The 13,388-nt window shown below is 44.3% G+C and overlaps 1 protein-coding gene across 4 annotated transcripts in view; it reads left to right on the top strand.

Moving 5' to 3' along the window:
• Positions 1–1,976: 1,976 nt before the first annotated feature.
• CTDSPL (CTD small phosphatase like) overlaps positions 1,977–13,388 on the top strand; it is an 86,031-nt gene continuing 74,619 nt past the window's right edge. Inside the window, exon 1 of one of the 4 annotated variants that reach the window (XM_082044789.1) lies at positions 1,977–2,477. In XM_082044789.1, coding sequence (XP_081900915.1) covers positions 2,402–2,477 — 76 coding nt within the window. In that variant the 5' untranslated portion in view covers positions 1,977–2,401. The remainder of the gene's footprint in view (positions 2,478–13,388) is intronic. The other 3 variants (XM_082044790.1, XM_082044791.1, XM_082044792.1) reach the window with 3 other exon arrangements.

Here is a 13,388-nt window from a genome sequence, read left to right as displayed (position 1 = left end):
GCGAGACTCTCCTCTTGAGATGCCAAAGCTGAACAGCAGGTCGGGACTTGCACAACTGGATGCGATGCAAGCAGTGGCATCGCGCTCATTCCCTGTGCAAAGCGTTTGTCATAAGAGCAGGACGGGCAAACCTAAAAATCAAGTCTCAGAAACTTGCAATACAGGTATCTCTGCATGTACGGCTGCTTAGGGAGTGTTAGTTTTGTGAGAGAAGACACAGCCAGGTTTTGAAAGACTTTTTCCACGTCAAACAAGTGCAGCAATTTCAACTTGTTTCAATGTGTTGACCATCGCAATACACTCACCCAGAGTGAAATAAAGCCCCAGAATCAAGTAATTTTCCCCGGAAAGTAGATGTGGCACCACCGCAGACTAGAAACTCCTCACTGCTGGGCTCCCTTTAAGGGAAAACACCGCAATGAGAACAGCTGCCGCTGGAATTAAACAAAATGCTCATTTCTGCAACCTAGCTTGGCGGTCGAAATGCTGGATTTTTGCTAACGTTAGGTAAAACCGCTCAGAGCCACATACATATTTATATATACATTTTAAAAATGCAGACAGGCAGTGGCTTTCTCTTTCAGGGAAAATAAGAGAGTTGAAACCAATATTACTACAATTCACACTGCCTGGGTCCATGCCAGCTACGGAAGGATTTTCCTCAATTCGGTTAATGGAATTTAAAATGATATCTGTCCTTTCTGTAGCAAGGTTGCAATAGAGGCTTGTATATACATTAGAAATATATGTTTTTTTTAGGAAAGGGGGTTGCAATTCCTCATTTACATGAAAAACACCAACACACTTACTTAAAGGTTCGCCCTTTTAATTTAATTTAATTTTAAACTGACAGCCCCACGGAGGAGCTGGTTTTCCTTCCCCACCATCGCGCCCCAGACCCTGGGCAAGGGCAGGAGGAGCTGGATCCATCTCCTGACGTGGCCATTGAACAGCAGTGCTGGGAATTGCTGGGAAGCCTTCAAAGATGCTCTAGGAAAAAAAAAAAATTAAAAAAAAAAATAAAAGGGTGTTTTCTCTGAGAGAAGCTGGCTATGCTGCCCTCGGTACCTTCTAGTGACACACTCGCCTCTGAAAAAAGAAAAAAAACAAACAAAAAACAACAAACTTCATGGCCACCTGTGAAAATATTTCACTCCTCATTAACCGCAGCTCCTTCTCAGGCAGTTTATACCCGTTTCTGAAGGAAACCAGCCCAGCGCTGACGCGGGACAGCGCCGAGCATGGACGTGACGCGCTAACGCCTTTTCCCGCCTCCCGCAGGCGGCTCGCCCGCCATGGAGCGCTGGACACGCCCCCTCCCCGTGGCCGTGGCCCCGCCCCCGGCCCCGCCCCCTCCCGGCGGCAGAGAGAAAAGCCTTTTGTACGCCACGACAATAGCCTCCTGGCCCCGCCCCTTGTGTGCCCGCCCCCATGTGGCCCCGCCCCCGCCGTGGCCCCGCCCCGTTGTTTACCGCGCAGCGGCCCCGGGCGCTGCCCGCTCCCCGCCTCCATGTTGGAGCGTCCCGCGGCGCGGGGGCGGAGCGGGGCGGGGCGGGGCGCGGGCCGCGCCGGGCGGGCTGACAGGCTGCGAGCGCGGCGGCGGCGGCGACGGGGCTGTGGCGCAGCGCGGGGAGCGCGGCCGGGGCGCGCAGCGGCGGCTCGGCCCCTTTCCCCTCCCTTCCTCCCCTCCGCACCGCGCTTCCCTCCGCGCACGGCGGCAGCGGCGACCCGGGAAAGGGGGGAGGAAGAGGAGGAGGGGGCGGCCCGGGCGTCGCTCCGCCGAGCCCGCAGCGCTGCCCGCGGGAAGGGGGGTGGGGGGGAGGGAGGGAGGGAGGTGTGAGGGGGCGCGGGGATGAGATAAGCGCGGAGGAGGAGGAGGGCGGCGGCGGGGGGGTATGTAGGGAGCGCGGGGCTGTGCCGGGGGACGCGCTCGGGGGAGGCCCCGCGGGGCGGCTCAGGTGGATGCGGGGGGCGGTGTGAGGCGGGGGGGAGGCGGCGCGGAGGGGCCGGGGGCACTTCCCCCGCCTCGGGAGGCGGCGGCTCCGGCGGGGTCTCGGGGGGAGCGCTGCCAGGGCTTCCCGGAAGGGTGAATTGGAGTCCTTATTTATTATTTTTTGTTAAGGGGGGGGGTTGATTCGCCTCCCCCCCCCCGCTCCCCGTGGAGAATTGGCGCCTGGAGGCGGCGGTGGCAGCGGTACCGGAGGGGCCCCTGTGCGCGGTGCCCCCCCCCCCCCACACCCCATCTTGGCTTCGCTCCTGGAGGAGTTTTTTATTATTATTTTTTTTAACTACAAATCTGCATATTGATTTTTAAACAAACAAACAACCCCCCTCCCCACCCCCCCGCACACAAGCCTGCCTCCGGGAGGGAAATAGCCAGGTGAAATCTCACTCTGTTTCCATGGACAACCCGTCCATTATCACCCAGGTGACTAACCCCAAAGAGGAGGAGATCCTGTCCTGCACTCAGGATAAAGGTGAGCAGCCTTCCCTCTTTCTCCTCTTTTATTTATTTTTCTTTTAAATTTCTGCAAATCGCTTCTTAAAAATGCACGTAGTAGCAACTTGCGTTCTTCAGCCACTGTATAATCTGGGAACAGAGGAGGGCTTGTTGGGGTTGGTGGTTTTTTGGTTGTTTCTTTTGTGGGGGGAAGATATTTGCATGAAGCTCTCTGGAGCTGCTTTGCTGGGATGCAGCTGGGAACTTGTTACGGTGTTTAAATATCGGGTTTAATCAGTTATTTAAATTAAAATACTCCTGTCTCTTGAGGACTTTGTGAGCTTGTCACTTTGTGCCCTGCTTCAAGGATACCAGTTCTGCATGTGTCAGGAGGTTTTGAAGTCTTAGCTTTAAAGATTTTCTAAAAATAATAATAATTGTGACTTCTCCTTGTTTTCCTCTATTTCCCCCGGCTTTGCATTTAAGAATCTGGGGAGCTCTCAGGTTTGTTGGAGGACACTTGTGCGCCTGGGAAAGAAACACGGGCTACTTTGAAAAGCTGGCTCTATTTACTTGGTAGATAAATAGTTGTTGATTGCGCAAGGCGTCACGCTTGGATTGCGTTTTCCTCTAAAATAAGATGAATCCGGCCTGGCCAAAGGAGCTGCTTTCTCCTCCGAAGTCCAGAGGTTGACAGTTGCCCTTAACCTTGTTTCCTTTTGGAAGCTCGGAGGAGTTTTGGGCTGTAAGTGGAAAGGGGGGGTGAGCGGTGGGGTTCCAGTTCTGGGGAGCTGCGTGTGGATTTTGGAAGTTATTTGGGTGTTGGGTTCGTGCTTTGGTACAGGCAGTGCTGGTAAAAAGGGGAGAAAGGACAGAAATTAGAAGTAGAGCGTGTGGTGGTGTTGCCTGGTAATAGACATCGAGTGGTCTTCTAAAAAGGGTAGGTTGGTGTATCTCCCCCTAAAATTGATGTTTTTAGTATGCAGAAAGCTTTGATGTTTGTGTGGCTTGGCTTGTAAATAGCGAGGGGTCCTGTATCGTTGGAGAAGTTGCTCCCTGTTACTTTGGACTGAAGGGCTGTGAGGGAAATCTCTGTCTCCTCATCTCACCAACGCTGGTTGCAGAAGGAGGTAGATTAATAAGAAAAACAGCCATCAGGTTGGGGTGTGTTTGAACGAAAAATTGTGCAGTTTTTTTCTCAGTACGGGAGTGCTCACGTAGCCCTCTTTAATTCGTATCACTTGTGAAGTGATGCTTCCACCGCGAGGCCTTGTTTATCTCAAGAGATTTCTGATGCTTGGCTCCGTTCTGGCAATGCCGAGCGTGGGGTATCGGCGATAAACAAGGTGCTGGTGCTTTGGCTGCGATGCCTCCTGGTTTGGAGTGGACGTACGTGATACCGTGCTCAGATGTTGTTGTGGTCTTAGCAGCCTATATTGTTGGATGTTCGGTAAGGACTTTGTTAATGTTGTTAGCAGGTGGTTGTAGTTTTAGTGTTAAAAAATAAATAACAAACAGTTGAGACAAGTAGAGGGAAATTTGACAGCTCAAAATGCGAGCGAGCATCCGCATCAAACAAGTGTCTTCGGAGTCCAGCGAGCGATGCCGCGTAGCAAAAAAAACCCCCGTGCATTTAACTTGCATAACTATGCAGTAACTTGCATAATATGCATTGTGTTCTTGCCATTGGTTTGTCTTGGGCAGAAAATCACGAGGGTCTTAATTGCACAGCGGGGGCTTTTCGGGCTGCGTGTTCGCAAGGGTGGGCTGGGGGAGAGGGGAGGGAGAGTGGTTGGAGTTGGAGATGGGAGGAAACTTCAGCATGGCCTCAGTGTAGGAGCTGGATTAATGTATTTAATGTGGTTAAAGTGCATGCTTTGGATTGACGATGTGCTCTGCGGCGAGACTCGAATCACAACTTTTGCAGAAAAGGAATTGCAGGTTTTTCGGTCGCGGGCTCCTCGCTCTTTCCTCCTCTACTACAGGTTTTCCCACAGCTCCAGGTGCGGAGCTTGTGAAAACCCCTCGTGCTCCCTGCCTTCCTTTGTGGCCACGTATCACATCACCCCATTTTCTGTTAGATTTCCTAACAGTTTTAGCAAAGGCTTTAGGTCCGGTGAGCTACGAGAGAGCCCGAAGCCGAGCTGGTGAATACAATCAGCTTCTTGCTGCGAGACTGATGTTTAAAGTGAGTCTTTGCCGCAAATTCGGGTTCGTACAAAATGGCTAACAAATATATTAAGGCCTGATGAATTAACTCTTTATTAAACAAACACAGAAATCACCGGAGCCCGGCTGCTGAAATTTTGTAATACAGGGAATTGCAACAGCACCGAACTGTGTGAGCAAAGGCTGCCCAGTGCAATGAAAACTACCTTTTTTTCTCCGAGTTTAGTGTTTGGCTGCAGAAATATGTTCCAGGGAACTAAGTGGCTTCGGAGTCTGAGTTTTCTCTGGGTTTTTGGGACCTTCTGGTGGTGTTTCTCGTGGAAAAAAATTAGATATTTTTCTTGTTTACCTCGAGAGAAGCAGTTTTACAGTAGCTGAGCAACTGCTCAATAATTCATGTGTATACCTCGAAGTGTTTGATTTTTATTATTTTTTCCAAGATTTTTTTTAAGCTTTTAATCATCTGTGATGCAGCATTTAGCTTGTTTTGGGTTTTTTTAAAGTGTATTTATGCTTTAAAAGGAGTCTGCCTTACAGTATATGCTTATGCTCAATTTCTCTTGTGCAAGGGAGCGCGTTTGGCAGGAACAGAGCTGTTCTCTGCTCACGGGGCAGCGCTGTTTTTAGCTAAATAACTGCGTTTTACAAATAAAACCACACAAATAGTTTCTTGCTAATCCAGATGTATGAAAAAATAGCTTTTTGCATAGGGGAAGCTGTCACAACTTGTTAAAGAGAAGCTTATTAACACTAAGACTGAATTGTTAACGTTTAGTTTTAACAGGAAAAAATTCAGAAGGTGGAAAAAAACAGATCTTGGTACATGAACCATTCCCTAATATGTTGCCACACGGTGGTGCACTGTATTTGTCTGTCAGAAGGAAAGCTGAGCATGGAAAGTTGCTACAATCATATTTTATTGGTATTATAGTGTTTGCTCCCAAATGCCCACGGTGTTCGTGCCCCTGGAGGATTTTGGTCCCTACCTGCGGCGTTAAATTAGTTCTGGGAAATAGAAACTTGCGTTCTCCCTATTGGAAGCGATACGTAGGTGATTAAATATATTTTGAGCACTGAATTAGTGGAGGATTTAATATCCTGTTAGTTTTTAAAGTCATGCAACTAGTAGTTCTTCACAGAAATACTTTGTGTTGTGGTCATTTGGTGCTTCTGGAAATTGGAAGCGTTAACAAGACTTTTAAGCCACCATGTTAATTTCAAGTTATGTGTGTGAAAAGGGGTTTGTTGTATCAGCGATAAATGTGAGCGACTGAGAAAAACACATAAAGAAAAACTATCCAACTGAAAATCTGAGTTTCAGTATTATCAGTTCTGCCGATAAAATCAACCGTTTATTTTATAACGAAGGCATTTATTCTTATTAATTAGTAGAACAGTGACCCCTAATGTGAAATCTATACAGTTAAATCTACAGAAAACAGTGCGGTGCTGACAGGTCTCTGCAGGGAGCGAAACGCGCAGGGTGTGATCGTGGATGGGTAACTTCCAAACAAGCGAATGTCCATTTTTAACCTGCGTGTTTTAATTCGATCCCCGTAACCGATGCAAAGTCTTGGCTGTTTCCATGTGCCAGGTTGAGCAGTAGCGTAAAAATAGTCGAGTCCTTCTCCAGGTACCGGATCCTTCAGGTTGCGGTGCTGGTTTTTATCTCTTCAGATGCATCTTTCTTGACTTCTACAAAATTTATCTGTCAGCTTGAGTGTCTATTTTCAGCTCTTTAGAGTAACTGAACGTTTTAGTGCCCTTACAGAAGAGTATTTTCTTCTGCAATAGATTGTTTGGAGAAGGTTCACAGTGGAACCTAAACCATTCTATTTCTTTAATGAACAGTGTGGTTCCCTGAGGATGTTTTTGCAAACTTTTTTGCCTTGTTTTCTTTCAAATAATATCAGAAACAAGCAGCAATGAGACCCGTATTTGTTATTGTTTAAATTAACAAGTTCTTAAGATCTCAGGTTAAAGGCCAAAAGAAATGTCTTTAAGTGTGTCTTCAATAAAAAGCATTTTGAAAATATTGAGAATATTATTTGCCATTAGATCATCAAGATTCAGAGCACTGGATGATATTTTAATGTTCCTGAGACATTATCTCAACACATTTTTAAAATATTAACTTCAGAATTTCAACTTCCAAGCAGCATTAAGGAAAAAAGGATGTGGAAACCACTTCAGCACTACATTGGAATGTGAATTGCTCACAGAGGGTAAAATTTTAAATCATTAACTAGTGACATAGTTGTTACATGAAACCAGAGGAACCAGACAGTAGGTTTTATGTTCCAGGGAGGCTGTAGTAACCTGTAGTAACCCAAGGTTTGATTTAGGGGAGCAGTTAAACTGAACGGGGTTGACAGTAACATGAATGATAATTTTCATGAATACCCAATATTCAGTCCCATGTCTATAAGCTGCAGAATTATCATTTCTTCATAGCACGTGTCATCTCAAATTCACATTTGCTTTAATGCAGTGATTTAAATAAAATGTTCAGAGGTTTAAAATGCCTTTTAAAAAAAACCCTGAAGTCGACCTACATTTTGTCAATTCCATATTCAGAAATGCAAATACTACTTTCTGAGATAATCGGGCAAATGCCGCGTGATCGACGCCACACGTCGTCTTTCAGAATTTAATCACAACGGTGCAAATAAGGCTCCAGATAACGGGTCCGTGCTTTGTTTCCATAAAGTGATATGGAACTAAAATGCTGAGGAAGCGGAAGCTGAGAGGAATGCAACTCCCTCCTTGGGTCGGCAGTGGTGGGTGAAGTCGTTCCCATTTGCCTGGTAGATGGGTTGAACTGCGCGAAGCTTGTTTTTCCGTCACAGAAGGCTTAATTTATGAGTTTTACTGTCTTGTAAAAGTCATCATTCGAACGTGAAAATGGTTGCAAATTAGTTCTAGCCTGCAATTTGTATGTGTGTTGCATCTTAAATATTTGATGTGTCAGCAAGTACACCTCTGTTTTCCTCTAACTTTTGAGTTGGAAGAGCTATTGGCAGTGACCACCATGGTTGTTGCTTAGTATTGTATTTTTCCATTAAGAATCCAGTTTCAGGCAATCCTGGATTTGGAAATGTGAACTTGGGGAGAGAATTTGTCCATTATTCAACCCTACCCAGTGGAGAATTTCGGATGGATTACTTCGAATTATTTGTGAAGTGTTTCTGTCCACAAGATTTAACATTTTCCTTTAAAAAAAGAAAAAATAGGAAAAGCAAAGATAGGCCTGACTCTCAACATTCTTCCTTAGGTTTTTACCCACTGTGTGGATCAGGAGGGGAAGATGTGGCTCATCCCTCCTCCTCCTCCTCCTCCCTGCCCAGGGGACGTGTCTTGTGGATGAACGTAGGGCTGGGAAGGAGAAGAATCCTAGAATCGTGGAATAGTTTGGGTTGAAGGGACCTCCAAAGCTCACCCAGTGCCACCCCTGCCATGAGCAGGGACATCTTCACCAGATCAGGTTGCTCAGAGCCCCGTCCAGCCTGGCCTGGGATGTCTCCAGGGACGGTTCATCCACCACCTCTCTGGGCAACCTGGGACAGGCTCTCACCACCCTCAGTGTAAACCATTTCTTCCTCATGTCCGGCCTGAATCTCCCCTCCTTTAGTTTAAAACCATCACCCCTTGTCCTGTCACAACAGGCCCTGCTATAAAGTCCATCCCCATCTTTCTTACAGGCCTCTTTTAAGCACTGAAAGGCCGCAATAAGGTCTCCCTGGAGCTTCTCTTCTCCAGCTGAACACCCCAGCTCTCTCAGCCTGTCCTCATGTCCTCCCTCGGATAATTTTGGTGCCCAAGTGCTCCTGCCTGTTTGAGGGACAGCAGAGGGTACCAGCTCCTGGCTTGAGAGCTGCTGAGCCCATATGGGGACTGATAGTGGGAGGGGGAATAGATTTAGGGTCTGTTATGGACTCCCAACCTGCTCTGAACTTTCCATCCTGTTTCTGGGCAGTTCTTGCTCTCATAATGAAGTGGATGGGTCTGTGTCCACCTGGTTGGGTGGTTGTATGTGTTCCTATATCCCAGTTCATAAGTATATCCAGAAATGAGCAGGAATCTTCGAGGATGAAATAAGAGAAGGGAAGAGAGACCTAATGAGCAAGCCTAGTTAGGTGTTTAAAGACCAAATATTACTCTTCTGTAAATTCTACTTTTGCCAGAGTTTGACGGGATCTGGCTTTATTTTTACTTGGAGAGGTTAAGTCGTAAGATGGACATAGATGTGACAAATGCAGATGGTGTAAGTAGCATCTAAATAGATCCAAGTAAAAATATGCCTCGCGTGGTCTACTGCGGTATAGTTTTGACCTTTTTTGTGTTTCTAGAATGTTTGCTGTAAGACAGAAACACCAAAGTGAGTCCTATATGGTGGAGTGCTCTGAGTAGCAGCTGCTACTGTGTAACATAGTGGGTAACAGTGAAAATAGAACTTTAGTCCAGTGAGCAGAGAGAGTTCTGTGCATGGTGTTGGGCCAAATTTGTAGGATTTATTCAGTGTGTTATCAGAATGATCACTTGCATGGAAGTGCCGCAGCTTATTTTCCTTTGTACAAGATAATAAAGCGTGATTTATAAAAAAAGAAACCCCCATTATTAAAAATTATTGGCTGTACTAGAAACTGGAATTCTATTATCTAGAAAATTTATTGGGAGTTAAATCTGAAGAAATATATGGTAGATTTTGATTCTAAGAATGCAGTGTTTTTTTAAATGAGGGTTTTTTTTGCTGATTTCTTTTTGCAAGGAAGAACTATTACTCTCTTCTGAGCCTTTATTAGAATATTTAAAGCCTGACAGATGGGCAAATAAGATCCTGCAGGCCGTATTTTGTATAGAAGAGCAACCCCAAATGAAGGGTGTCTGATCTGTCAAAAGCTACTGTGTATGCAACTTTTAAAAATGTTTACAAAAATTCAGGGCGGTTTTGTAGGAAACAAATATTTCGTGAATGTCAAGCTGAGGTTACCGTTTGTATATTGATGGTTTTGTTTAAAGTCAAGTCATCTCTCATAACAGCTCAGCTGGGCCTGCCCGTTGTTTTCTGCTATTGCTGCAGAACCTCTGGATTTTCTTGGTAGAAAGTGATCTATTGATTTTTATTCCCCTCCGTGCTCTCCCCCAACTTTTGCTTCCTGACTTGTCCTTGGGGATTCCCAGCAGAATTCTCAATAAAACTTATCTCTCTGTTTCCTTGGCCGCTGTAACCAGCGGGGGCATTTTAAACTTTCCTGTTTATCGATGATTTGCAAAGCCTGGTCCTCTCCCGGCCTTTGGGAGTCAAGATGTATCTCCAGCTCTTTTTGGGGTAGATGGACCAGTTTTCCATCTTCACACTTGTCAGAAAGAAATTCTGCCACAATGAACAATATTACAGTGGACATGTAGACGAATCAACACATATTCTCTGAAGTAATATTAAAAGAATATTTATGAAGGTGTTAATTTTATACGTAGTTGTTCCAACCATGCATTTAACAATCTGCATGCTTTTTGTCTGGAAGAGCTGATTTGTATATACGTTTGAATATTTACATACCATCAGTAGATACCTGTGAATTCACGTATATGTGATTACTGGGGATCTAATTATCAGAAAGGTTTGGTGAAGTTGAGAATAATGAGCAGAGGTTTTGAAGGTGTTTTGCAGTCTAAGGTTTGCTTGAGCTGTGGATTGACGGTATTTCCTAGTAATGGTGGAGATAGGAGTATCTATTGTGAAAAGTGTGGTCAGTATTTCATGCGTTCCCTAGAAGATGTTTAATCATTTATATTCACTTCAGCCAAGCACATTGAAAGATCCAATATTTACCACCTGGAGAGAAAGGAACTTTTATGGTTATAAGGGATCTCGGCATCAATAAACCTTCACAAAAGCATTGCAAATTAAAAGAGACTTATGGGACTTCTTGTAAACTAAAGCTAAAATTTACTAAGTCCTGCTCAAGTGGCTAAAATAGCATAAGATCAGGAGAGACATTCTAAATGTTTAAGTCCCTGTTAGAATTTAGGAAGGTCTGGATCTTGTGTCTGATACAGGGTCACCGCTGCCCTACAGCAGCTCTGCTTCATAAACCCAAGATGTTCATTTCTTCTTCATAACAAATGCTTAAAAACCTTTGAGTGAATGTTGTGCTGTATTTTAAGGGAGAAGCTGCATGAAAAATAACAAATAAAATAGCCTAAGTACACCAGGGCTGTTTCCACAGCTCCGGAATTAAAGGCAGAACATCCTATTGAGGTAAAAGGAGGAATTTACTTATTTATCCTACAGGTGACCTGGCGCAATCCTTGAGAAGGTACAGTTGCCAAAATAGTTAATCTGAGAATTTCTAAAGGGGGTTAACTGACAGCAATTTACATTTATTATAGTAAAAGTGACCTTATGAAGGTACTGAAACATAATATAAAGGCACTGATCGTATGTCAGCGTGTGAATTGTGTGTCACCCATCAGTAGGGGAAGGAAGGGGAAAACATCTTTACAATCTCATGACTTTTAATGATATGAAGCTGATTTTGTTGAGAATCAGTAAGTTGAAAATGACTTGAGAGTTTTGGAAGTGGGGGGTGGGAGTTGGGGAATTAAAGGGAAAAAAAAGAATAATGAATGCAATCTACAGTGCAATTCATTTGCTAATTACACATTGACGTGAATTGAACAGTCCCAGAAGGGGGTGGTTTACAACAGAACTGTAAAACAATTTGCATCTGTGCCGAAGTCTGTGCGTACCCACAGTGGGATGAGATTCTAAGTGGATTTGTTTAATCAGGTTTATCATGAGGACGTAGTTATGGGACTCCTTTTTCCTCACGTTTCATAATCTTGTGTGTTTCTGGAAGATTCCGCCTTGTGTTGGGATTAAAGATGTCAAGGCAGTGCTGGAGTGTAATGGAGAAGGAAAGTGAAACCTAAAAAACCCAAGAAATATTCTTATTAATGTCAGAGTGGATTGAATACTCGACTGTTTCTGGCTTTAGATTATCATGATAAAACTGTCAGTTTAATGCAAACTGTGCTCTGAAATACAAATGCGTGTTTTTCCTGCTCCATAAGGAATCTGAAACGCTTCAGTAGATTCTTGCTGTCCATGTTAGAAAGGATACTAACAACTTAGACACACCACTTAAACTAATATTACAAAGAACATTCACTGTTAGTATTATGATAGTTGTGGGTTTTCCTTTCTATGAGGATTTCAGATTTGTTGGTGCCCAACAGTTGCCACCACTTTTGTAACCATCTCATGACAGAACAAGGATAAAAATGGGGGGGGGGGGGGGGGGGGAATAAAAAGGAGGAATCAAATTTGGCAGTTTTGAAACAGGAATGTGTCCAGGTCTCATTCTTGTATTTACTTGTACTGTTACTGCTGCATTTTGTTATAAATTACCTGTTTAGCATCATTCTGGCAGGCGAGTGAGCTGCGAGAGCAGAGTGGTTTTAAAAATGTCACTACATCAGTTGTTTTGCCAGTGATGGATTCTTTTCAATACCTTTAAATCAAGCAGTTGCTTATCTTAAACATAATAACTAAATGCTGTTACTGTCTCGTGTTATGGAACTGTAACATTATTAAAAGGAGAAAAATGAGCTTTCAGACAAAACCTGCAGATGCAAGAAGCGACTTCAGTAGATTCTGAAGGACCAGGTGCCCCTGGATCTGTCACTGAGGGACTGTTTCCGTGGGATGCAGAGTGACACTTGGTGACAACAGAAAAGATGAGATCAGGAGGAGGTTTCGCTTCATAATTTCTGTTCAAGGTGTCCTTTCAGCAGATGTCCTAAAGAGAAAGAAAGAATTGGATATTAGGAGAGATTTCTTCTCAGAAAGGGTTGTCGGGCATTGGAACAGGCTGCCCAGGGCAATGCTGGAGTCACCAGCCCTGGAGGGGTTTAAAAGATGCAGAGATCAGGTTATTAGGGACATGGTTTAGTGCCAGGGTTGGGTTAATAGTTGGACCTGATAACCTTGAGGGTCTTTTCCAACCAATGTAGGAATAATAGCAGGGATATAAGCTGTGAAAAGAAAACTAGTGATGAAAATCTTCGGGGACAACCGTGTGATGGTGGCAGGAGGATTTCTAGCGAGATAACCTGGCACTCGGTCGGTACAAAACACACTCCAGCCCTTGAGAAAGTGGGACTTTAACCTACAGGGAGATGCATTTGTTTGAGTAGTGTTTGGACTAAAACACATGTAGCACTGGTTTTGTTTTGGACATGGGTACAGAAGGAAGATACGAGGAAAATACGGCTGGGCTGACTCATCGCAGGATATGCTGAGATAGTCCCGAATTCAACGTGGAAGGGTTAATATCTGTTTTTATTCTCAATGTTGTGGATAGGAGGGGGTTGGAATTCACTTTGCATAATTTGCTAAGTCTGTAGGTTAAAAAATCATTATTTTTTCAGCAAACAGTAATGCACCTTCTGCTTGCCAGAGTGCTTGTTTGTTTTATTCTTCCTTTATAATGGTGCAAGATTGAAGTAAAATGTTTGTAATGGCCACTTTAAATTACCAGTTGGAGTCAAGGTGGGAAAACAAAACCAATAATGTATGGCTTTGTTCTTAACTATTTTTAAGTGACTGTCAGCCCAATATATGCTGCTCTTTAGCTAAAAAAACCTTTGCAAATGTTTTGTATGGTTTCTTAAGTCCCACTGTAAGTGGTGTTTGTATCGCGGCCTTCAAGTAGCAAATGTTTTTATTTTCCACTATTAAGATCACTAAAGATTTTAATTTTGGGCAATAATG

Source organism: Streptopelia decaocto (assembly GCF_964273445.1).
Source record: "Streptopelia decaocto genome assembly, chromosome: 2".
NCBI lineage: Eukaryota > Metazoa > Chordata > Aves > Columbiformes > Columbidae > Streptopelia > Streptopelia decaocto.
The sequence above is the reverse complement of the archived record's forward strand: the minus strand, read 5'-3'. Positions and strand labels throughout refer to the sequence as shown.